The sequence below is a fragment of the Micropterus salmoides genome, unplaced genomic scaffold (genome assembly GCF_014851395.1).
Source record: "Micropterus salmoides isolate LMB-PRFRI ecotype aquatic unplaced genomic scaffold, ASM1485139v1 Ms_hic_scaffold_11, whole genome shotgun sequence".
NCBI lineage: Eukaryota > Metazoa > Chordata > Actinopteri > Centrarchiformes > Centrarchidae > Micropterus > Micropterus salmoides.
In genome coordinates this window covers 25065539-25090432 of record NW_024040152.1, presented here as the reverse complement: position 1 = coordinate 25090432, position 24894 = coordinate 25065539, and the positions used below count along the sequence as shown (strand labels likewise).

The window sequence follows — 24894 nt, the reverse complement described above, 5'->3', positions numbered from 1 at the left end:
TTCAGTGGTAAAGACAAGCTGCCTGGTGCCTCAATCTATTCCCAGCAGCCTCCACTGGGCCTGTAGACACCTGAAGAATTCTGATGCCAGGAGGGAACAAGGGACCTTCCACTTCACACTGGCAGATATGCAGTGGTTTGCCTCTGCTGCATAAACCAGTGCGATAAACAACTCTAGAGAGAAATAGAGCAAGGGTACAAATCTATCGCTCATGTTGTAGCAGCTCAGTTTGTAAGGTTAGAACGAGATAGATTAGTATCAAGCTGTCCACAGAAACGTGTAAAATGAGATTTTCACAAAATGCTACAATGCATTTCATTGAGCTGGCAAAGACACAACAAATAAGAACTGAAATATAATTCACAAAATCCAATGCCCACAAAGTGCTACAGCTATCTACAACAATCCCAGATAAATCTCAAGGCATTACAATTATGAATGTGATATTTATCTCCAGTTGGCCCCCAGAGTTGTTGTTTTGTTTTTTATGAATTATGTTTTCTGAATATTTGGCCAAAGGACAACAATCCCATTGCCCTCTGCTGCCTTATAATTAGACAGAGATTAGAGCAGGATCAAGCTGTTTTCTCGATTCATTCTCCCAAGGGAGAGCACGGGAAGGGGTGGGAGGTTTACCCTGTCTAGCCAACTAACCTTGGACAAAGATCAGAAACATGCAAAAAGATGTTCATTTGGAAAGTGGATTTGCTCTTTGAGAGTGTTTACTTATACTAACAGTCAATTAACTAGTTTTAAATACAAGAATTAATTAATAGTATATTATTCCGATGCACATTATTTGATGTGTAATGATGAAAACACAAGTTCGTTTCCTTACTGAAGTGACCGCAATTTCAAGTAGACACTATTTTCAGATTTCAGCACCATGGACAGCTCGCAGACAGTTTTGAGACGAGTCCGTTTTGGCTTCGCCTCTAACACACAGTCAGGCTCAGGGTTAATTTATTAGGTTTCCTTATGTATTTACCCTTATGACTTCACGCTAATAAATCTTGCCAATATGGAGGATTTTGGACAGGATATTGATTTCTATGGAGGTCATTGCAGGTACAATTATTAAGTGAGCATATTCAAACCCGAAACTATGCACATAATTGACTGAAACCTCACATAATATCCAAGCTCCTTTCAAAGCTGCTGTTTTGACAGTAGAAACTTTAATTTGTTGGGCTATTTTGAGCTATAAGAATCCAGAGACTGATGATGGAAAAAAGAAGCAAGGACATACGCATTAGAATCAACAGCTCTTGAAGAAACCCTATCTGAATGTGTTGTACACCGCATGATCGTTCAATTTGCAATCACAGCCTTTCACTCCACTCCTCGCCTTTTTCCTCCCCGTTTCAAGCAGAGGTCGGTGACTCTTCCAAAGCTAGATGGCAGAAGAGCCCCACTGCAGCTGAGCTGCGCTTTGCGCCGTCATCATCCCATCTTTGCATTGCAAATTGCCCAGTCCCATCACTCCCAATAACGGCTCCGCTCGATCTCCAAAATGAAAATCAGAGTTATGGTGGGATTGCCTACCAGGCGAATTTCTTTCATCAGCTTTCGGAAGGGGATGCTGCCTGTCTGAGTCTCACCTAACACCCCCCTTCTCACTCACATGAACCAGATGCTGTCATTAACAGAGTTCATTTCTTTCTCAGAATTTACGTCCTTCCCTATAAAGACGTGCCTCCTCCTCCCTTTGCCACCCACACCTCACTGTTACCACTTCACGATTTGTTACCCGCACATCAGCCACATCATACTTTCACAGGACGCACTCTCTTCACTACACCCCCTCCCCTCTCCACCACCACAAACACCACCTCCTCTCTCTCTCTCTCTCTCTCTCTCTCTCTCTCTCTCTCTCTCTCTCTCTACGTGGTTCAATTGCAGATCGATAAAAGCATTCAAACTGTAGGCTGGACTCCTGTCTGTCCTCGGCCGGTTTCTACAGAGATTAAAAAGGAAAGATGTTGAACAGCAAATGCAAGAGCGCAGCACCAGAGATCCTCACACTTGATGCCCCTCTCAGCAGAGATGGTTGAGCCCTCGTCCAGGTTGCTGTGGTCCTATCCTAAAATTCAGTGTTGCTCACTTCTCTCCTATCAGCTGACATAACGCGTTTGGCGGCTCTGCCGGTTACTCCTGTGAGAAGGGAGAGGGCACCTACCCAACAGAAAGCAAAAAAATAAAATAAAATAGGCTATCGGTTACATGTATTAGTTGCGAACATGAAGGGGATTTACAGAGACGGATACTACGACGGATCTATTGAACTACGGGACATTTTCAACAGGAGATGCGTTAAATGTGGCCGAGGGGACTTTGTTCAAGCCAAAACGATGAGGATTAGGACGGGAATTGTTTTTTGGAATCTCATCTTTTCACTGATGTTCACTTGTGTGAAAGGTACGAGCCACTGCAGTAATTCTCTCATGTTTTCTGATGCGCTTGGTGTGCCTGTGTGTGTGTGTGTGTGCGTGCGTGCGAGAAATCAAAAGCTTAAACGTTACACCGTGCGCCAAATGGGCTGCCACGGTTTACTGGAAGGAGTTTTAAGGGACGTAGTTCACCGGTTTTGCGCTCAATGCAGGCTTTGAGTCGCTCAATAGATATTCCTGCGGTAGCCTACGCTCCTTCTAATAGCCTACGTGAGCTGCTTTGCTTAGTGGGGTAACTAGTGAATTGTTGAGGCGCAAGTGCATGCTCTGCAGATTTCCTATAGGATGTTAAGATACTCTAATTTATTTAGGCTAGAGCCTTTTCTCTTTTCTGGGTCGAGTTTTCAAGTATTTATGTGGGATTCGAGCAAGGCCAATTTCTCACCAGAAATATTACTGGAACCATTTAGGGGGCCGAGGAAATTAATAGCGTGGGACCAATTTGTCGACTGGTGTTTATCTGACTTGCCAGTGCAGGCAGGTGTAAGGTGGGCTTGTTAGTATTCTAGTGGTTCCTTCTCAGGGTCTGTCCATTTGAATACTTGCTCTAGCTGGTGAGGTAACCGCTGGTTCCATTTTTGTTTCTTATATGCATCAGCTAATTTTATTCAGCACTACTGAAATGTCACTTTTCTGATGCAGTTCAAAATTCATAGACTTTGTACTTAACTTTCTGACCACCTCTGTTTTTCTTCCCCTTGTCTGCCACAGTAATTTGATGCATGCTATTTACATACTACATCTTTTATGAAAGTCAAGTCAAAGCAATTGTTGCTGCAATTAATGTGTGCTCATTCATTGGGCACTGCCATTTAAACATGTATAGAATACAAATACAAATGAATATCTTGCTTCATTGTAATGTCAATTACATGTTGATTATAAACACTGAGTATGTTTGTGTGTTTTTCTTCTCAATGTGTTTGTGTGTAAGTCAGGGACATTGTGTGTGTGTGTGTGTGTGTTTGCATGGCTTTTCATCTGTTGAATGCACCTACTTGTGTTTGAGGATGGGGCACTCACAGATTTCAATTTACATGCAGATTGTTCACCCTGTGACTAATTCTAATGTCTGTCTATTGGAGGTGGATGAAATGTGCAGCATGCAGAGTAGCAGCGCCCACCAAGAATGAGCCAAGTCGCGTTAAGCAGAGTCGAGCACAGTGCTGTTTCATCACCACCCACATTGTGGCAATGTCAAACCTCGAGGCCACTGCCAATCCTCCTAGTTCTGTTACTTATTAGGGAGCAAGCCAGCCAGGAATTGTTGAGGGGAGGGAGGAAAGGAGTAGGAGGAGGAGGAGGAGGAGGAGGAGGCCTGAGTCTTCTTTTGGAAAAAGAACGAAGGAAATGACACAGAGCAAGGCTAGGAGGAAGAGCCATGGAACAGCTGTTGTTCCTCTGCTCTGACAACTGACACAATGTTTGCAAAAGTAAAAAGATATCTACTAGATCTGGACTGTGGCTCACTTCTCCTGCTAAGATAATGATGCTGTAAAAAAAAAGCCCTCTATCTAGCAAAGTTTGTACATCACCGGCTCAGTAGAGTTGATTTTCACATTACAAAGATTATTTTTAAGCCAGGAGGATCCTGTGCATGGGTTGTGCACAGTTCTGATGCGCTTTTCACAAATTTATCTCAGTCACCTGTCTGATTCTTGGCACTCAACACATATCATAAAATGCAATTTAGTGAGTTAACTAATAATGAATTAATTAAACTGCACAATGATTTAGAATAAAAACAAATACATTTTCTCACTGAAGCAGTCTACTACTAAATAACCAAGGACATCCGCTGCAACTGTGTCATCTAATCTTTGGGGAACTTATAGAACTGTTTGACACAGACACACACTTATGAAGCTAAAAAATTTTTTTCAATAACAGAACAAAGGGGTCAAATATTTATCGAATTCTTTTATACTGACATTGAGCACTTTACTGTATCTTCTCTTCAGTACAACAGCTGTTTACTTATGAAAATCACATTCACAATCTCAATAATGAAACAGTCACAGATGTGAGAGCAGACCATTCTCATGACACATGCTTGTGTAAGTATTAGATAATATAATGTGAGAGAGCAGAGATCTTCTCAAACTTTAAGTGGCAAAGCTCCTGATTGGAGTCATGCCCACAGCTTCCCGGATCTGCCCTTATTGTTAATGGTTATTTCATATTATTCATAATATATAATTATTTCATAATATTTCTTATTGAAAGTGATGTATGTTACTTTACATTTTTAGCTCCATGTCCATTTCAAATGGTACTTTGCGGATCAGAATCTCCTCAAATATTCAGTACACCTGATAAGGAAAAACCAGGAGGGGACATGCTCGTCCTGGGAAACTGAGGGATGCCACAGGAGAGAATAAACAGATCATACAGGCACTGGCCTTTTTGCCACACTGACATTAGCACGTCAAATGACAATGAACGATTAACGATGGTGAGCAGATTGTTGAAAATTGTCCATCTGTTGTTTCCCACCACTTCTGTTTCTTGTGATGACAAATATTCCTCTAGCTTCCTTTTTTTAAACTTTATACCAGGCATTCACTAATTGCTGGTAATCAGGTGGGTTCTGCACAGACAGTAATCTGGCCACTGAGCCCTCGATGAAGACTTTCTCTCAATGTGATTATGTAAACAGGCTGGAAAGACTGCTGGGGCTAATCAGGATTACAATTTGTCTGTGTAATTATACACTATCTACAGGGAATTTGGGGCATTATCCCACTGCCCCTCAGGTTCTAGATCTTCACAACAGTAGCAGAAGAAGAAGAGCAGAAGTATGAGAAACAAAGTGGACAGTCTACAAAAGAATCACGTGTTCACCTAGAACTGGAAGGAACAATATACAATTTTCCAGGATACAGGAAATTGGAACAGTAACAATTTTACTCCCTGGATCCTTGATGCCTCTTTTAGTGCTGACATCTCACTGGATAGCCTTAGTGGTGTACCAAAGTACTACTCAGCTCACCCACTGGCCTCACGCCCATGGCTTTAGGCCTGGGCCAGGCTCTTAGATGTTGCTGACAGGTCCCTGCGAAGGTTGGATATAGTTTGCTGGTTCTGATTAAGTCAGTTCTTCTCAGGGATCACTTTTAATATAAGCAGTACTCTTGGGGGAGAGAGATTGGCAATATCTTGTCTTCAGGAAAAAAAATAGCTCACCGTTTGTTGAGATTAAATGTAATAGGTTGAGGAGAGGCTGCTTTCCGGAGTCAAGGCTACAGATTCAAGGTGGACTGTCTTCTGAACCTCAGGTGCCGTTTTCAGAGGGGATTAAACTCTGTTAACTGCCTGGAGGCACATTCACTGATAAAAATGTGTGCATTTATTTAGCCTTATCCAAGCAGTGGTTGAAATTTAGAAAACCTGACAAGTCAGAAATCTGCAATCACATTATCATTGAGATATGTTAATGCAATAACTGTGTTTATTGATTTTTTAGTGACAACTACAATGCCGCATATAAACCCTTATATGTATTTCCTATGTGTTCACTAAAGCACGATAACATCATTCCAATGGATATTTGTTTATTTATCTCGTTGAGAATTGTATCTACAGTATATTATATTTCCAGTATTATTCACTCTATAACCTGTGACCATGGTATGCCCACGCACCTTCATGAATCTTCCTTGGTAGTGACTACTGCTGCTCTTGTTTATGTCTGCGGCTGTCGACTGGATTTTGATATGTGACAGGAGAGCAGGCAGGGGAGAAGCACGGTCAGGGAAACAAAGTGGGGTGATGTGAAGGTAATTGAGGAGATAGACTGCTCAGTGGAGGTTGCTGTGATCCCACCACATATTTCAACAGCAATTAAAATGGTATGTGAGGATAGTTTAATAGATACCTGTTTAGACTCTCAACTACACCACTTAACTATCAATGTTAAGGAGGCAGCACTGGGGAATGCATGTTCCATTTAGTTAGAGAATAGATTGGGATAGACCTAGGCAGGCAAACCATACAATCTCAGTTGCCTGTGAGATGCTTTCAGATCAGCAGTTTAAGACATTTTTGATTTCTTCATAAATTCTCCATTGATATTAAATGAACAACTGACTTTTATTGTTTAAAAAAACCAAAACATTTAGGCTTCTGCTATGCATACAGAAAAATGCAACTGATTGACTAATCATTTGATTTAAGGGTTCCATGATGTACACATTGGCCTTTGGTCATGGTCTGTGTATTTATTAAGGCACTTATTCATCCATCTTTGTCCATTCTCCATTTAAAACCAGGTCAAATTTTGGTCACGAGAGCATTATCAAGGACACAGGGTCACTGATATGAAGAAGCTGAACCCAAATGAAGCCAATATCATCACACTGCAGGGGCAGAAGTTTTTAGACCTCCACTTCCAGTCCAATCTGTGAAATCTAAAAGCAGTGAGAGTAGTAGCAGGTTAGAAGTGACAAGCAACAAGTAGGAGGGGGAAATAGGCAAGTAATAGCTTCTTTATTGTGCCACCTACAGGCAATGAATGTTACAACTGTGGTGTTGCAGTGTGTAATATTTCTGAGGTTCTGTTGAGAGAAATGCAATACAAGATCCATAACTATGTTTTCATTGGAGTATAAAGACCTCGCATAATGAACCATTATGTTTTTATAACCTTACAATGAGCCATTTCTATCTACATACACCACAGGTCCTCTTACACGGACATCACCATGTTGCGGCACCATGTTTCTACAATAGCCCAAAATGGAAAAACTGCTCTACATAGCATGTTTCGTCACTATATTCTTCTTCCTGTAGAATTCTGGCAGTGTAGATGCTCATCATCACGTTGAATACATAGGTACGAAGAAGAAGAAGAAGAAGCAATAATATACAGCATGGACGTTGCTAGACCCTTTTCACTGGGGCACATGCCCCTGTATCCATGTGCTGTGCCCCAGTTAGATTGTCAAGACCCCTTGGCGCTGTTTTTGGACGTGTAGTGCTCCACGGTCAAGTTAGCAATAATTGGCTACATCTGCAACATCCAGTTACACTTTCAAAATAAAACTACCGGTTAATGTGAGAAGGCACATTGTTAATGATGTGAATAGTCGCAAAAGAGTCAATGTTGAAAGCGAGTGTTTACAATGTTGAGAGGACAATATTGGACTATCTTTCTTTCTTCCATAAGGATCAAACTCACAATCTTAAGACTATGAGGCTTGTACCTTACCAACTGAGTTAATCAGTGACACTGAAAGTGCCTTGAAATTACCATTAAGAAACGTTCGAGGAAATTATCCCGTTATCACGGGAAAACGGAGTAAAATAAAGATACGAATCGATGGCCGCTTAGGGCTTCCATACAAATGTTCAATCAGCATTGAATAATTGTTTGTTGTTGTTTGTTTGTTTGTTGTTTTAATTTGAATCATGAACAAATGAACACTTACTTTTTCTATTAATATATTTATTTCATTGAGGAAAAGGGACTGAAAAAAGATTTAACTTAATTTTACTCATGCATGTTTGTTGAAAAAATATTTGAACATAATTGTTTTGAATGTTCTACCTCAGATTTGGCATGTGATCCACTATTTGGTAAGTGATTTTCATGTTCTGACCATAAAGAATAATTAAAACCACAAATTAACTATCTTGTTAACTTTCTTCAGCTTTCACTAAGGAGCAAAAATCAGCCTTTAAACTCATGAAGACATTTATCCTCATAATTATCAATATCGAATGGTATGAATTTTTTTATCGTGAACATTTTTGGCCATACCACCCAACCCTAATATATACATATATAAATACTATTTTAGCTTTGAAAATGGTAAAGGAAACTGGGGGAGCCAGTTTGAATGGGCCTGATGCAGCTGATAACAATAATATCTAGCAAGTATTGATACATATTATTTACAGAGTCTATGCTTAAACTTGTCAGTAGAGTAGATGCTGGATCATAAGCCAGCCTGAGCACAGTTGATCGAAATCCAGTAACAGCACAGACCCAGTCCTGACATCTTTAGCAGGTCACACAGACCCAGGTGAAATACAGGCAGCCTCAGCCAGTAAAAGCACACCCAGAGATGTACAGCCAGCAGCAGTCTTAACAGACTTTATGAGGATTTTTCTAGAAGAGGTTTCCTTTCAGGCTTATAACAGAGACAGACTGTTTTAAAGGTAGTAGTGAGAGCAATCCAGTGCCTGGTGTGACTGTGCAGCAGTGGCAAATTTTTTACATGCTCACAGGTAACATAGCATACATAAAATAGGTATGTGTGCTTATGCTCCGATCAAATCCCTTTGTGACATGACCAATATTAGGAATATAAAGGGAATATTAGGGAAGCTGGTAAGGCACATACTAACACATTTCATACACTTCAATCAAAAATAAATAAAACATTTACATGAGAGATGTCTGTGCCCCAGTCGACTAATATGTTTTTCATCGGAGCAATTTTTTTTATCCATTAGATAGGGGTGAGAACATAACATAATATTTCACCTAAATGTTGCAGTGTTTGGCTAGCTAAGCTGGTAAAGTGCAAGACTCTCCCATATAAGTTTTGGGTTTGATCCCATATTGGGAGAATTTTTTCCCCTCAACAAATTGATTATGAAGTGACTGTTTCACAGGCTTACAATAAAGCATGTGCTGCAGTGTTTGTGTTCTGCCATTTGATCCACTTCCATCAAACTACGGACACTTATTTTCATTTCCCCAGTATCTCCAGGCAGAGGACATTCAGGGGGATCATATTTTCTGATGGTCAGAGGTGTGTCAAGCAGGCTACAGACTGTTTTTAATGTCATTCAAAAGCTCTTAATTCAACTTGAAATAAAGCATTGCTGCAAAAATTGTTCTTGCGCTTTTATATTGCAGGCAAAACCACTAAAGAGCAAGTGATTTTGTCAGTAACTGTTGCTGTCATGTCTGAGATCTATGTCAGCACTGCTATCAAAGTATTTAGGCCTATTTTTTTCTTCTTCTTTTTTTTACCGCTATCAAAGTACCATAATCTGGCTGCGGGTGGTAGACTAGACAGTTGATTGATGCCACTAAATCTTACACACTTAACCTTTAATACTTGCTGTGTGTGTGTGTGTGTACTTATTGGATGTTTTATATTATATTTATATATTTTAGATTTTGATAACTGAACAATCAAAATGACAAACATTTGCTGGTTCCAGCTTCTCAGATTTGAAGCTTTGCTTTGCCATGGATTATAGTAAACTGTTTGACTGTTGGTTGAATAAAGACAAAAAAGACATTTGAAGACATCATCTTGGGCTGTGAGAGCCTATGACAGGCATTTTACAGACAAAAATGATTAATCAAGGAAATAATAGTCAGATTAAGGTGACGATATTGACGTGTCCACATCTGCAGGTCTAAACCTACAGGTGGAGCAGGTTGGCATGTACAGAATTGGTCTAACACTTTATGGAGAATCTGCAGCCAAAGCTAAATGTTAATGAGGTGATTTGAAAGTTAAGGATTGAGTTTCACAGCTTTCCATGAGGTGTTTGCATCTAAAAAACATGTCCCCAATAACTGGAAGAAGATGTTTACTTGGAAAGTGAAAAACAGTCAGTATTGTTTCAGCCTCCGCCGTTGTCTTTATATAGAAAAAGACAGATTCTTGTTCAGTGCTTCTTTCCTTTTTCCCTTTTTGGGGAAACTGAAGTGTTGATGTTACTGTTTGTTTGGAAGATTGGAGGCTAGAGAGACAGGCGTCCTATTAGATGTGTTGTTGGCTCACAGTTTTGTGTTGTACAGCAGCTCTCACAGTGGTGGCCTGGCATCAGGTGCAATATGGCTCAGTAGCACTTTGTGGAGGTATTGGTATCTAGCCATAAAATACTGTTTCTGCAAGGAAGTAAAACACCAGCAGCACACAGACTTTGGGAAACATTTATTATACTTGGCTACCCAGACACACACATATGTTGTTTCCTTGTGCAATGGTCTGCATTTGGTGTGTGTATTTTTGCATGTGTTTCAGTGTGGCAGTGTATTTGATTTTAGTATTTTTCACCTCAGTGGTTGGCAATTTAAAACTACCAAATGGAATATTTCAAAGCCCTTTTCTAAATTGCGGTGACACATTCGTGGGGTAATAGTCATTCTCTAGAAAGCCTCTTTTCGGTTTCCGTTGTATAGAGCCGATTTCCCTTTCATCAAGCATGCAGACAAGAATAGTGAGGGGCTGCGATTATGCACATTCTATCAGTATGAATTGTGAAGGTGCAGCACAGCCATGCAGATAAAATCATTCTCTTTGGGGACATCAATTTAAGATTTCTGTCTACTAAGGGTGCTGTCTTTGCAGTCGTCATTGTTGTATTCCTGGTTGTGCTGATGAAAAATTATTTTCTCTTCCCTCCACATTTTATGTCTGTGGCTCAGAGTACAGCTTGTCATAGATCTAAGAGAAAAGTGCTTGGATTTCTAAAAACAAATTACCTCTAAATATAACTCCTAAGTGCTGCAGCAGCTCTGATTTGATATAGTGCAGACCTGGAAGATGCATGATCTGAAGGTATGACAGCAGACAAGCGACAAAAGAGTAATTTTCCCCCTACCTTGCACGTTTCCTCTGATCAATGGTTATGTTCAATCTCAAAATCTATTTTTTTTAAAATCAATACTCAGCAATCAAGGGGGTGTATATGTATAACACTACTGTTCGTCTTTGTTGTGTTTTGTAAGGGGTGTGGATACTTTGCAACGAATGATGCCTACTGGGAGGTTTTTGTTGACCTTTGTTTTGCTAGGTAAGGGCTCTATCTTTCCAGGCGGTACTCTGTAACCAGGCCTCATGATGGATATCTCTATATTGGCTGAATCACCTTTAAGGTCAGGAGCAAATCAATGCAGGGTTATTTTGGATTTTAACTTTGATTACTAGTAGTGCTGTTTTCGCCCCCCTTTTGGAATAGGCCATAATAACGAAAAATGGTTAAATGCCATATGGAAGAAGAGGTGTCCTTGACTAAGCATACACTACAGTCAATCGTATAGAAATGGAGTATCAAGGAGAGAGATAGAGGAAATAATACATGCCAAAAATAAGTCAAGTTGAGGAGCTTGAAAGCGCATAGCTCAGTAGGCTTGTGGATACTGGGCTTAGGATTTGTTTGAAGAAAGATACTGTGATGTACGAAGGGTGAAGGCAAAAAACCTTTCATGCATAGACTGACTGGTGGTCCAAGTGGTGTTCAAAGTAAGGCTCATTTCTTTCTGAAAGTCTGAATTTTTACATTTTAGTGTTACTTAGTTATTCATGTAATCATGTATTTATTATATCCACATTGCTGTGGATATTTATGCACTGCTTGAGTATTTACATTTAAGTCATAGGTCAGTTAGGTAATATTTGGGAAATTTTTGACAGTTGAAGCGCTGACTGTTGATAACAGTCACCATTAATAAGATACTGTATACTTATATAGAATAATATATATGGTCCTCTCTCCTTTTCACCCTTTCTCATATATAGGGTATTTCAGTAAATATATCTGTATCACAGAGTTAAAAGTGTATCTATATCAACTCACACACACTGTTTGTGCCAGAGACAACAAGTCACTTATTACAAGTTAACTCTCAAGATGTTTTGGGGACTCTGAGGCTCTGCTCAAGTGTCTACTTAACACCATTTTCTTTCTGTTTTTGAAATATTATGTTTCTGTATTCATTAATAAATATTTGCGGTATAACGTAACACAACACAACATGAAGCCAGTACCATAATAAGAATTATTATACACTCTAATCTTTCAAAAGAAATACCCACCAGGTGTAGATGCTATTTAAAAAGCAAGATAAAAAGTCATAAAGAATCCTAAATGAACACAGTAGCAATAATACATAATAACATAATACCTTAATGAATTCCACGACTGTGCAATAGGAAAGCACTCGTGAAACACTCTTAAAAAGAGAAGATGTGTAATTTTCCATTGAAACATAAACATCTCAGTGTGTCAGAGACTGAAAGAACAAGACCACCTCTACTTTCTTTGGTACAAAAAGTCAGAGGCATCAGCCAAATGGCTAATGTAATGATACGGTCAGAAACTCTCGATGTAGCATACTTTCATCTGACACTGCAGACTTTTCAAGTTGTCATCCGTTTATTGTGTCCAATATACCTTGCCAAATGTCCTGAGCCCTGCAGCCAATGTCCTCTTGCTGTTGTGTTTGTCCACACATCAAAATGTTGTTTTACCCTAACCCTCATGAAGAATTCTTTGACATATAATGCATCAGTGGTGTTGCTTTCCAGATGGTCACTGAAACTGAACTACTGTCCTAAGAATTTTTGAAAATTTTGTTGACACTTTGAATAAAATATGCATTGTTGCTCCATTAATGCATGACGTTTACACTGACTAGTTCCAAAGGGGGGCACTACAACATTTCTTTCATTGCCAGCACATTGCATGCCATTAATCAGGGCACAAAAACTTTCATGTCAATTTTACTCTGATTGCTCTAAGCCACAGGATTTTGTTAGATGATAAACTTTATTGTGTCACTGGAAAAATTGTTTTGGACTCACATGCTGCCTCATAAACTGGGAACAATAGACAGTTGATAAAAGACAAATAGAGCACAAGAGACGGCAGATAAATTCAATGCACTTTGAGGACTATATAGCAAATGGAACACATTAAATTAAAAAAGTGCCACAGGCTTTCATCAGAATTCCTATAGCAGTTAAATCAGTACTGCGGGATCCCAAAACAACTACCTGAAGGGAGCAGGTCACACTGTGAATGTTTATTTTCCAAGTCTGTTTTATGATGGTCTGTTCAAAAAATAGCCGATTGGGAAGGGTAATCTCTCATATCCATGAGCAATCATCCATTACCCAATGGTCTGTTTGTCACTCATAATAATTTGGATGGCAGTAAATGACTCCTCCTCCCCTCTCCCTGCTGCACATAATCATTTCTCTTTATGGCGCAACTACAAATCTTCATTAATGGTGAAAGAGAATGTACTGGCTGTTTACTTGTTTAGGGGGTATGTATCACTTCATACACTAGTGCATGTACTCTCATTTTCTTCCATGCTTAAAGTGAATCAAGTAAGTAACCTATTTAGCCTGCAACAAATTCTATAATAGGACACCTGCAATGATGCATAATGTATTTTCTCTACAAAATAAATCTTATTTTCCATCTACACCGTACACCAATGTGTTTAATTAACTGCTTCATTCTGCCCAACATCTCTGTATTCACTGAGCAAGTAGGAGAGAATCACATCTAGTCTTGCTTTGCCCTTTGCATAAGTGAGAGGCTCTGCAAGGCCAACAGCACATGTAAATATGCATATACTCACACACAATCACACACACAGACACACAATTAGGACTGACAAAGACACAAACACCTTCAGAAATCCTATCAGGGCAGGAGACAACTTCCATTTTCCTGTCTGTGTTTCACTCAGCAAGTAAAACAATCAGTTACATGCATCAATGGTGTGGCGCTGTGAAAAGGTGGTGTTTGTGTGTATAACCAAAGGGCCACGGGTAAATGTAACTATTTGAGGAACAGCTGGGACCGTTCTTGAGCTGTCTGTCAGCCAGCCTTGCTGCCTACTGAGGCCCCTGTTTGTGCCAGGCTCGTGCGTTATGATACTGATTCATATTTCTGAACCGATTTTTCCCCACTGTGCAATCACAGCATGTTGTTAATTTGGTTTCTCATCACAATTTATGGTCTGTGCGGCAGCGTGTCACTAACGTGGGGTCAGAGAAAAACCTGGGGAGTGCATTTTTACTATTGAAGTGATGATGGAGGTCGGAACAACAGTGTCAGTGGAATTCAAAGAAGACATACTGGTAGTGTACGTGGTAAATGGATTTAATGCATGTCCTTTCTCCTGTACAAGGGAGTACATGTCGTTGTCGCATTTTCCTTTGAAGAAAAAGATGAATATGTACAATGTTCTTTTTATAGATAGAGCTTTATGGGGATGACAGTGCTTAACATATTACAAGCTCCTATGATCCACACCATTGAAAGGGGAGAGTCTAATTCATAAGCTTAGAGGGGGAAAAAATGGAAAAACAAGGAGGGCAATAGATAATGGCGGTGGGGTGGGGGGCAAATTGCAGAGCAGGAAGGGAGAGAGGGTTCAAGAAAGGGGGGGAACAATTGGCTGAAGAGGCAGTGAATGGAAAAGGTAACTGAGAAGGAGAGAGGGTTAGTGAGTTGCAGGGAGAATCAAGGATGAAAGGAAGACACATAGGAGAAGGAGAAAGAGGGAGAGGGAGAGAGAGGCAGAAAGTGGGAAATAGGACATTTCTTAGCAAGGAGCATCAGCTCTGGCATCTTCAGGACATCAGAACAATCAGCCGCTCAAACACTGCTCAGCAATTCACACTAACATTATTCTGACTAGTTCGCAATCAGTCCATGTAGTTATAAACTCTGGGTGTCACAAGAGAGCCTCAAATAAAAGATTTGTCTTTTGCCTTCTAAAGTTGTGTGGGTCTAATTGCTACTGACCCCAACACAAGGTTTGGGGGCATCACCCTGTGCTCTGTTGATATCCCCAAAAAGGATTGCTCATCCTACAATGAATAGCCGCAGTTTCACAGTTGCAAAATTGTGTGGTAATGTCACCACAACTCAATTCTAGCAAAAATTAAAACTGCATGTCTCTGGTTTCATATATTTTTTACTTGGCTGCTCTACCAGTCTCACTCTAACAGACATCAAGTCAAGAATAGTGTTAATAGCAATCATTATCTGTTTTAAAGGGGTATTCCAGCAATATAGCATTGCTATTTTCATAAAATAAGAAATCAAAATCAAAGCAACAGAGCAAGGATTTCTCCTGACTTTTAGTTCCAAAACAACGGATCCTACATTTCCCATTATGCCCAACTAAATAGCTTCTTTCATTACACTCTCCCTGCAGCCTAAATTAGCACTTATTTCAAACCCCCCATCTCCTGTTAGCAACACAGACTTACTGTTAAAAAGTTTAAGGCTCAAGCCCAAACCGAGATAACCCTGGTGACATCGTCAGGTTTTTATTTTCATACTTGGAAAGCTCACTCCAGAGACACAGTAGACATTATACAAACTGAATTTCATTTGTAAAATTGGTGGAGTGCCCTTTTAAATGTTACAACAGATAATGATTTCTATTAACACTATCCTTGAGTTGATGTCTGTTAGAGTGAGACTGATAGAACAGCCAAGTAAAGAAATATATGAAACCAGAGACATGCACTTTTAATATCTGCTACATGAGTGCACATCAAGCAAACTAGACTTGGGTTGTGGTGAGGCTACCAAAAGCTTAAATGTTTGTAAAAAGTTTTTTTTTGCACTTTCCCTTTAAATGATCATCTACTTTAGGTTAATAATGTAGAAGCTAACAGAATATAATGCTGTTGCTCCCACTGTTACTGTTGGACATTTAGTGCAATTGCATCTTCCTATGGCCATGGCCTGGTAAAATGTAATGGTTTTGATATAGCATCATAAAAATGGAAGAGGTGAATTTCCAAGATAAGTAATAGACTGAAGCCGAACAGTTTTTAAATACTGTTGTCATGCGTTTCTGCCCTCATAATTATCTGATGCTCCTGCTGAAGTTAATTAAGTCTAAACTGTAACTACAACAGCAGCTGCAGGTGGGCTTACCTTCAGTTACGGAAATGTCTTCCTTAAAATAATTTTTTCAAAACCAGTTTAAAAAGTCAGTGTGGATGTGGCTCATTCAGTCTTGTCTTCACGTGCTCTGCATTAGCTCTGACCTTTCTTTCAATTTGTCCTACATACACCAAGTCAAAGCATTAATTGCTTTTAGTTGGACACACAAGCAAAATATGGCTGCTAGGAAAACATGTTCATGACTCTGACATCTTTGCAAAAAATGAGGGTAATGTGGATCAGACATCTACAGGTGAACCCTATTTCAGATTTCAGTTAAATTCAAGGATGTGTGACAACTTAAAGTAAATTCTCAGCGAAAATTGAAACATGCAACAGAGCTCTGTGTACAGACCACCAAGCAATAACAAATATCACAGTAGATTCTGGTCAAACATGCTGCCACGTTGCTTCTGTCATCAAAAATCCACAATTTTACAGTCATACCCTCAGCTTTGTTAGATCAGTGAAGAGGGATGTCTTGGTAATTATGATATTCCTGAGTGCACTTTGAATGCAGCATAATGCACCCTGTCCCAGGTTGGATCAAGTTGACCATGTAGGTGGCACATAAGTGTTGCCATGATTACCCTGTTGGCTCATTGGTGGCGGAAAATAATTACAACTTAGACATGCAACAATTCTTGGCAGGAATTTCCCTCCTGCTGCATTTACAGCAGCAGCTCATCACCAGACACATCATAAACCTGTATGTGCATGATATATAGCCTACTGTATCTATAACTTTATCCATAAATAGGTCAGACCACTTGATCACTGAATACAGGAGGAGTGAATGAGATGTACTGTACTGTCAGGGACTCTGGGTCAGAACTCCTATAATATCCTGAAAGTGTTTCAAGATGTAAAGATTGTAGAAAAAATGTTCCATAGGAATATCATCTTTGTGAAAACATCCTTGTTTTTTGTGAATTATAAACAGCTGCCAGGCTTTGTTCAAAAAAATAATGAAACAGCTTGACAAGTGCCAAATTAATTGTGAGTTTGTCTTGGAGCTTAACATTTTGACTGTTTGTTCACATCGTTTTTCAAGGAAGCATACACAATATTGGAGAAAATTTCCCCATACTGCAGTGCTGTGTGTGTGTGTGTGTGTGTGTGTGTGTGTGTGTGTGTGTGCCAACACTATGCAAAACATCCTTTACCTACCTAAGTGTGAAAAGCTAATTACACTGGGAGTAAATTGTGGGGGAGAAACCATGCATCTTAATTAAGTTTGCAGTTCATTAGACAACATGCAAGATGGCCTCAAATAAAATGCCACTCTTGACACAGTGTGTATGAGAGCATGTTCATACATTGTTTGTGGAAGTGTGGGAGTGTACCGGGTGTGGAAGTGTGGAAGATTACTGTACTGTAAATGGGTATTGTAAATGTCTGTGCATGAGTGACACAGATTATGTTTATATATGTGTTTGAGTTAGAGTTATTTGGCTGTGGCACATTTGCTCGTTTACATTAACACCACAAAGGTTAGCCAAGTGATGACATTATTGTACTTTCACAATGAGTAACATTGTTCAATGCTTAAACTAATATGTCAAGGGTATTGATTTTCAGCAAACCAGTGCAACAAGGTGCAAAGATATATCTTGTGTGGGTTGTGAAACAGAGCGTTAAGGGCGTGTGGCACCAAATTGGAAGACCTTGCTTGCTGCTTGTCTCTGGGGCTTTCTGAGCCCCTGGAAAGAAGTGGGCAGTAATGATACATTACAAGCTTTTTGTTCAATATAACACTGAAATCATCACTGCAGTTCTCAATTATGTGTTTCTCACCCATTATTACAGCAGTAGGTGTTGCAGTCTATTATTTTTTTTATTTGAAGGGGAGCTGAGAACACAAATGCAAACACAAAAGTTGGCTCTTATTCAGCTGGTTGCCACATTTCCCTCACAGTTTCTGTCAGCAGAGAACAATGTGGATTTTCCAAACAGTTTGTTCTCAGTTGAAGAAATACTGCACCTGAACTTTACCGGGTGCATACAGTTGTTACACTAAAACCCTTAGTTGGAATAGCATCTGTGCAGGCCTATTTAAACATTGAAAAGCTATTCAGTTTTTATATTGCTGCTTGGATGTGCGCATCAGGCAAAATGAAGTACATTTTCTGTTACAATCGCTACTTCTTTTCTCCCATGTGTTAAACAGCATTTTATTTTTTCTTACACACTCACTGGGTGTTTGATAATGACTGGGTGTTTTCTTTCTTTCCAGGTTTTATCCATACTTGCGGAGGCACTTTAAAAGGAAGGAATGGGACGATAGAAAGCCCTGGGTTTCCATATGGATATCCAAATGGAGCGAACTGTACCTGGGTAATTGTTGCCGAGGAGGGGAACAGGATTCATATAGTTTTTCAATCTTTCGCTGTGGAGGAGGAATATGACTTTTTATCTTTGTATGACGGGCATCCACACCCGGCTAACTTCAGGACGAGGTAAGGAAGCGGCCCTGAAGCCATGTACCTTGAAGGCTGTGTTTGAAGGCTGGCAGGCAGGGACGGGAAGTAGAATGGAGGAAAGCCTTCAATGATCACTTCTGATGAAAATTTTATCTTTAATGTACACATGCCAAAGACTGCTTATTCTTGTCAGGGAGGTGTCAGGCAAGTGAGCAATAGTGTGCGCAGACTGTAGAGTCTCCACTCTTCTCAATAATTCTGATGTGAAATACCTAAATACCTTCACAAAAGAAGGCTCTGATTTGGATTTAACATGTGAGAAGCTCATTTTGTGTTTTGGTTTCAAAGGAACCAAAATGCAAATATGCTTCTTGTACAAACCAAAACAGACTTTAACTGTAACACATTTATTCTTATTCCTAATAATAATGATGACAATACTACTACTACTCCTAATAATAATAACTATTATTATTATTAGAATCATCATCATAACAATAAAATACTACTACATTATATTATATAATACATACAGGTTTGTGTGCAATTTTGATACTCTGGACCATACAGTCATATATATAAAAATGTTGCCAAGTACAGTACAAAAACTTTTGTTCCTCAAACATACTAAGTGTTGTAAATGTGTTTGGATTCCACAGTAAATAAACCCATCAACCCGAAAGCACTAAGCAGAGACCCCAGCATTTATTTCTGAATGAGCATGCGGTGTTGGCTTCAGTAGCTTAATGCATGGGTCAGCTCAATAGCCATCATTATTTATTCAAATGCTTCACCGGTGGAGTCAGAGGTGGAGAAAAACATGAAAATCAGACACAAAGATTTCTCTTTGTTTAATTTAATCACTGAACAGGCAAACAACTTTTTACTTACTGCTTCTCCCCTGTCTCTAACATAATTAAAGTTTTTGTAGGATATATACTGCTCAAGGATTTTGATTAATAAATATTCTTTTTTATTAAACACACTATCACCAACATGAGCTCAATCAAACCCTCATACCTTGCAAATTGACTTAACTGTGAAGGCTATAAGGCAATTATCAAACTTGCCTAGTGGAAAAACAATCCTGTATAAATATATAAATATTTTGTTGTTTGGCTATAAAAACAGAACACATTTTAGGTTTGATTCAGAAAGTATCTGAACTGCGGCATTCTTAGGATGTTCTATTTCCTACTTTCCCAAATGAAACCTGCTTTAAAGACTCGTTTTGTGTTTGGATTTCAAAGGAACGAGTCACAAAGGTTTTCACATTTTCCTTGTCAAACCAAATTGCTCAAAATAAACCCACTCTTTAGAGATAAGTGTGCTGTGTACTATGAGAAGATTATCTCTTGTCTGAGCTGATACACACATCAGCTTTTAAACCTGTCAAAAGCTTTTTTTAAAAGGACATCTTAGTGTCTGATTATCCACTTGTATTCACAAGCACACTCCATCAGAGGTGAAAGTGGGGTCCAGCATTTCTCTGTGAAACACTCAAAAAGACAGTGCCAAAATGATTCCTCCTGGCCCGTTTACGTGGCTCAACTTCAGTGGAAGTGGACCGAAGTCACATGCTACTACAGTGGAGGATGTATAGCAAAGAGTGGCAGTGAAGGGGAATAATTCAAGAGCTGAATCATTGTTGATACTTGAATGATGAATAACTTTAGATACTTAAACAATTATGTTGTGTAATGCTGATTTCAAGGTTAGGCTTATGAGGTTTATCACCATAATGGTTGATTACACATCAATTAATGATCTCACATACATAACTCTTGCCACTAATATGGTTTAAAAAGCCTCAAAATATAATTGAACAAGTACCAAAATAGTCAAAAATATTCAGCATTACAATAACACATTGGCTCAAACCAGTGTTATAAACAGAGGGTATTTTAATGCCAGTAATTTGAATTTAATGGCAGTATAATGGCAGAAAATCAACAAGTTATGGCAGGCATCATATGTGATAACACATGCTGTTGACGTTGCTTCATATGCTGAGATAAATCTGTTGGCCGTTAAGTATAACTGGTGTTGTCACAGTGCCAGCTTTTTTTTTTTTTACTTCAGTCCCATAGCTAATAACTTTAAAATTCAGTGACACTGTCAAACCTCAGCTCAGTTTTGACAAATCAGCTCATCTTCAATCCGTGAAAAAGAATTTATACAGTACAGCAGGTGTTTCTTAATCACGATTAGTGTCAGCCTCAAAATGAATTACAACCTCTCTGTAAGTCCACTGTTACAACGAAGAATAAATCCCAGGTTTCCCATTATTCATGAATGCAGCACAAATATCCCACACTAGAAGAAACACTTAACCTCAAGTCATTAGAGCAGTGACACTTCATCACCTGTGTGGAGGAAAAACCTTCAGTTGGACTTGTGTGTGTAACTTTTTCACTTTTTTTTTATCCCGGCGCTTTTGCTCACAAGAATGTTATCTACCAGGTAGGTAAAGTTTATTAGGTCTGGCTAGATAATAGCTCAGTGTAGCAAGCTGAGTGCCAAGTCTTACTATGACTGTTGGACACAATAACGGTTAATGACATGAATACCAAGATGGCAGAAACATTAGCATTATCACTGCATTTGCAAACTACGGGCAATTTGCTATATGTTCATTGAATTGCGGAATAACTCCACTCACTCCTAAACACCTTTAATTTTACATAGGCGTTCGTTAAGTTGACATTAATAATAGCTATATCCATTTATTTCATTCCCCTGGCAAACTGCCATGACTTACTGGGGTGCCTAAATAGACCAGAGCCATAATTAATGTTATTAGGAGCTCCTGTGTTTTTCCTGATGTTACATGTCAAAATATCTCCTGAGAAAAAGCTCTGTTTTGTTTGATGATTAGACTTACACTTGATTGATTTTTTTTTTCAATGTTGTGTAATTTACCTAACAAACAAATAACAATACTTTAAACTGTAAGTTAATGTTACTCTTGTTATTTCTATGTGAAGTTGGGACCAACTACACAAACCTTACAATATATTGCAGTTCATAATAAAACCAATACACATATGTAGGCCTAGTCATTGCAGAAATATCTATAGGTTTTTTCATGAAATTACAAAGGCATTCATTACTGTGTCTGTGCCCTGTATTTGTTACCAAGTGAGAGTAGTTTCTGGTCTAGATAAAAGTAAGGGCAGCTGCACTGTTGTGTGAGAAATAGGCAGGCGTGCTGTCAGGAGTGTAAGGTGCATCAGTTAGTCTGCGATTGTCTGCTTGGGTTTAGGCAGGGGCTTAGATTAGATAAGGCTAAGGTAAGCAGCCAGGACTGTTGACCTGCTTCTTCGTTATTGTAATCTGTCAGACCTTCTTGTATTGTTCCTTTTCACTGTGACTGTAAGTGTATCTTAAAACTAGAAGGTAAATTTTGCAATTTTCTGTTCAAGAAGTGGAGTTGACTGTTACATGCACAGGACCCTTTTGAAAACTGGCTTTGTGGTTGTACAAAAAATGTTGTTTACTTATCCACAACCATTTTGAATGTGTTGTAAGGTCACAAGGTTTTTAACTATATGTCTTGAGATATGACTTAATTTCTCCCCAGTCTGTCCTTGCTAGTGTACCATTTCTTTTCAGTTCCTTAATAACTGACATTACAGCATTAGAGTTTGCATTTTCTCTCGAATCTCTCTGCCTTTGTGTTACCTTCAACTCCCTGGTCATGTTTGTGTTTCTCAGTTTTTAACTTTGCTATTCTCACTGTCTGTTTTATAATTCTAGCAGTGATGCGGGAAAAGTGCTTTGCATCGCATACATTGACTTGGTGTGTTGGGGGTTTGATGGGGTGGTGATGGCGCAATGGACACATGCCTTTGGTGTGAGAGACCTGGGTTCAATTCCCCACTGTGATCCATCCACCATTGTGTCCCTGAGCAAGACACTTAGCCCCTAGTTGCTCCAAGGCGTGCGACATCTGACATAATTAGCAATTGTAAGTCGCTTTGGATAAAAGCGTCACCTAAAATGAATAAATGTAACTTCAATAAGCATTTGCAGCTATTCAACAAACCCATTATCAATGCAAAACTGACCCACTATCAAAGCATGTAGGGTGGGCAAAATAGCCAAAATGATTCAAAGTTGGGGCTGGGCGATATGGCCAAAAATATCAAGATTAAAAACATTTCATTTCATTAGATATCGGTAATTATTATGATATATGTCAAATCATTATTTTATTCAAGTTTAAAGGCTGATTTTTGCTACTGAGTGAAAATTGAAGAAACCAGATGGTTAATTGTGTGGTTAAACCTTTCTTTATTGTGACAAACACTTGATGCCAAACAGTGGATCACTGAGGTAGAACATTCAAAACTATTATGATAAAATCTTCAACAAATATGATTAGTAAATCTTTTATCGGTCCCTTTTCCACAACAAAAGTTTCAATTTGTCTGTGATTCAACTAATTTAATGAAATATTTATGATATATTGATGTATATATTGAACATTTATTACATTGTTATTGAGGAAAATTGTATTATTATTATTATTATTATTGTTTTATTGCCCAGCACTATTTAAAGTTACCATATTTATTTAAAATATTGGAATGTAACACACCAGGGCGGGGTGATGTTTAAAATCTATACCACAATGATAATAGGATTATGTTTCTGACATACCACAATATTGCAAAAGGAAGCAAAATCATGTAAGAGACTAAAGTTGGTGATGAACTTGAACAATATTGTCCATAGTTTCAGTATAACCTAAGACTAAACATTAAACAAAGACTCAAGTGACAAACTTTGTCACATTTTAATTACTTTTGCGTGGTATCATTCATCTGGACAACTGAAGTATGTCAAATGATAACATGGTTGGTTTAATCATCACGATATGAGTTCAGCCAAAGGTGATAAACCGCATTATGGAGATGCTATTATTATTATTGCCCAACCCATATCTATGTATAATTATTTGTTACAGGATGGGATACAGTTTTTACTTTGGCCTAATGATTATGGATATTATGTGTAATTGTAATGAGAAATGAAGATAATATATTTCTTATAAGTAAAGCAGATATCAGATGATTCATATCAGGTAATCCCATTTGCTGTCTATGTATAGCTGTAGGGATAACATGCTCGTAATGTGACCTAATGTAACAGTGTAATTTGCTGTTCAGTAACAATGTTAATGGGGATTTTAATTGCAGGCTGTACTTTTAACCTGGTTTACATCTAATCTATCTAATCTACGCAAAGCTACTGCTAATGACTATCACTTAAGAAATCCTGTGGATATTTCACAATAAAAGTGAAACATTCTTTTCAGCAGAAAGTTTACTGCAAAAAGCAAATATAGAAAGTTATGTTTACTTTGACAGCATACTGCTCTTTATCTTCTGTTTCACTTGTTTTTCTAGCATCTTAGCACTGCTTTGTCCCCATAATTCTGGTGGTCTGTGAAGCTAGAAAAAACCCTGTGGTAGTGAAGTGTGCACAGCTGTGTGAGCCAAAATGTTTTGATCAGGAGTAAACAGTGTGATGAAAAGTTTGGCTAAAATTTTACTGTAAATACATGAAATATGCATTTGTTTTCAATTCATTGTAACTTTCCACTTCCAGTACACTGAGGTGTTTGTTTACAGATATGGTGGTTCAGGCACCTGCGATAGAGACCGCAATGTTATTCATCCAGAGAAAGCACATCAAAGCCGATGTCAGGGAGGTAGCTGTGTGGAGTCGATGCTTTGATAAGAATGTATGATTGTCCTGTGCAGTATGTTTGTCTGCTGATGTTTTAGAGTCAGTAGAAAAATCAATATATGTAAATGTTCAAGTTCAAGCTTAATGGCATGTACATATAAACCACCAGGAGACTACACAATTACATTCTTACACCAAGGCACTCTCTACTGAAACTTAAAAATATCCGATATACAAAATGTAAGTGAATTTAAAGTAAATGAGTTAACTTAACACATCTCAATTGAATGCACAGCTATTTTTTATTTTATTTTTTATTATTTTTGTTGAATTCACGTGTTACTCTTATGACAGAAACTAGGGATATAGGATCTTGAAAGAGTCTAGATGTTTGTTTTTTTTAGAGTAATGTCTACATATTACAGAATGGTGTATGTAGGGCTGTCATGGTGAAGTAATTTCCCCCGCGGTAATTTGTTGGGGCTCAACAGCATGGTATGCGGTATTATTGCTATTTTTGATTAATGAAGTAATTTGGTACCATATTGCATAGTTGAGTGTGTCTGTGGATCTCACCTTACTGCACAGTGAGCCGTTAACAGCAGCTTCAGTGTCTTTTTCACACGTAGCTATATAGTTACATTCAG

At 38.6% G+C, this 24894-nt stretch overlaps 1 protein-coding gene across 5 annotated transcripts in view; it reads left to right on the top strand.

The window, feature by feature from the left end:
* The first annotated feature begins 1901 nt into the window (after positions 1–1901).
* The window catches only part of LOC119897915 (CUB and sushi domain-containing protein 3-like), a 253016-nt gene continuing 230023 nt past the window's right edge, over positions 1902–24894 (top strand). For all 5 annotated transcript variants that reach the window (XM_038711956.1, XM_038711957.1, XM_038711955.1 and 2 more), the window contains exons 1-2: positions 1902–2418; positions 18364–18586. In XM_038711956.1, the coding sequence (XP_038567884.1) occupies positions 2241–2418; positions 18364–18586 (401 nt within the window). In that variant the 5' untranslated portion in view covers positions 1902–2240. The remainder of the gene's footprint in view (positions 2419–18363; positions 18587–24894) is intronic.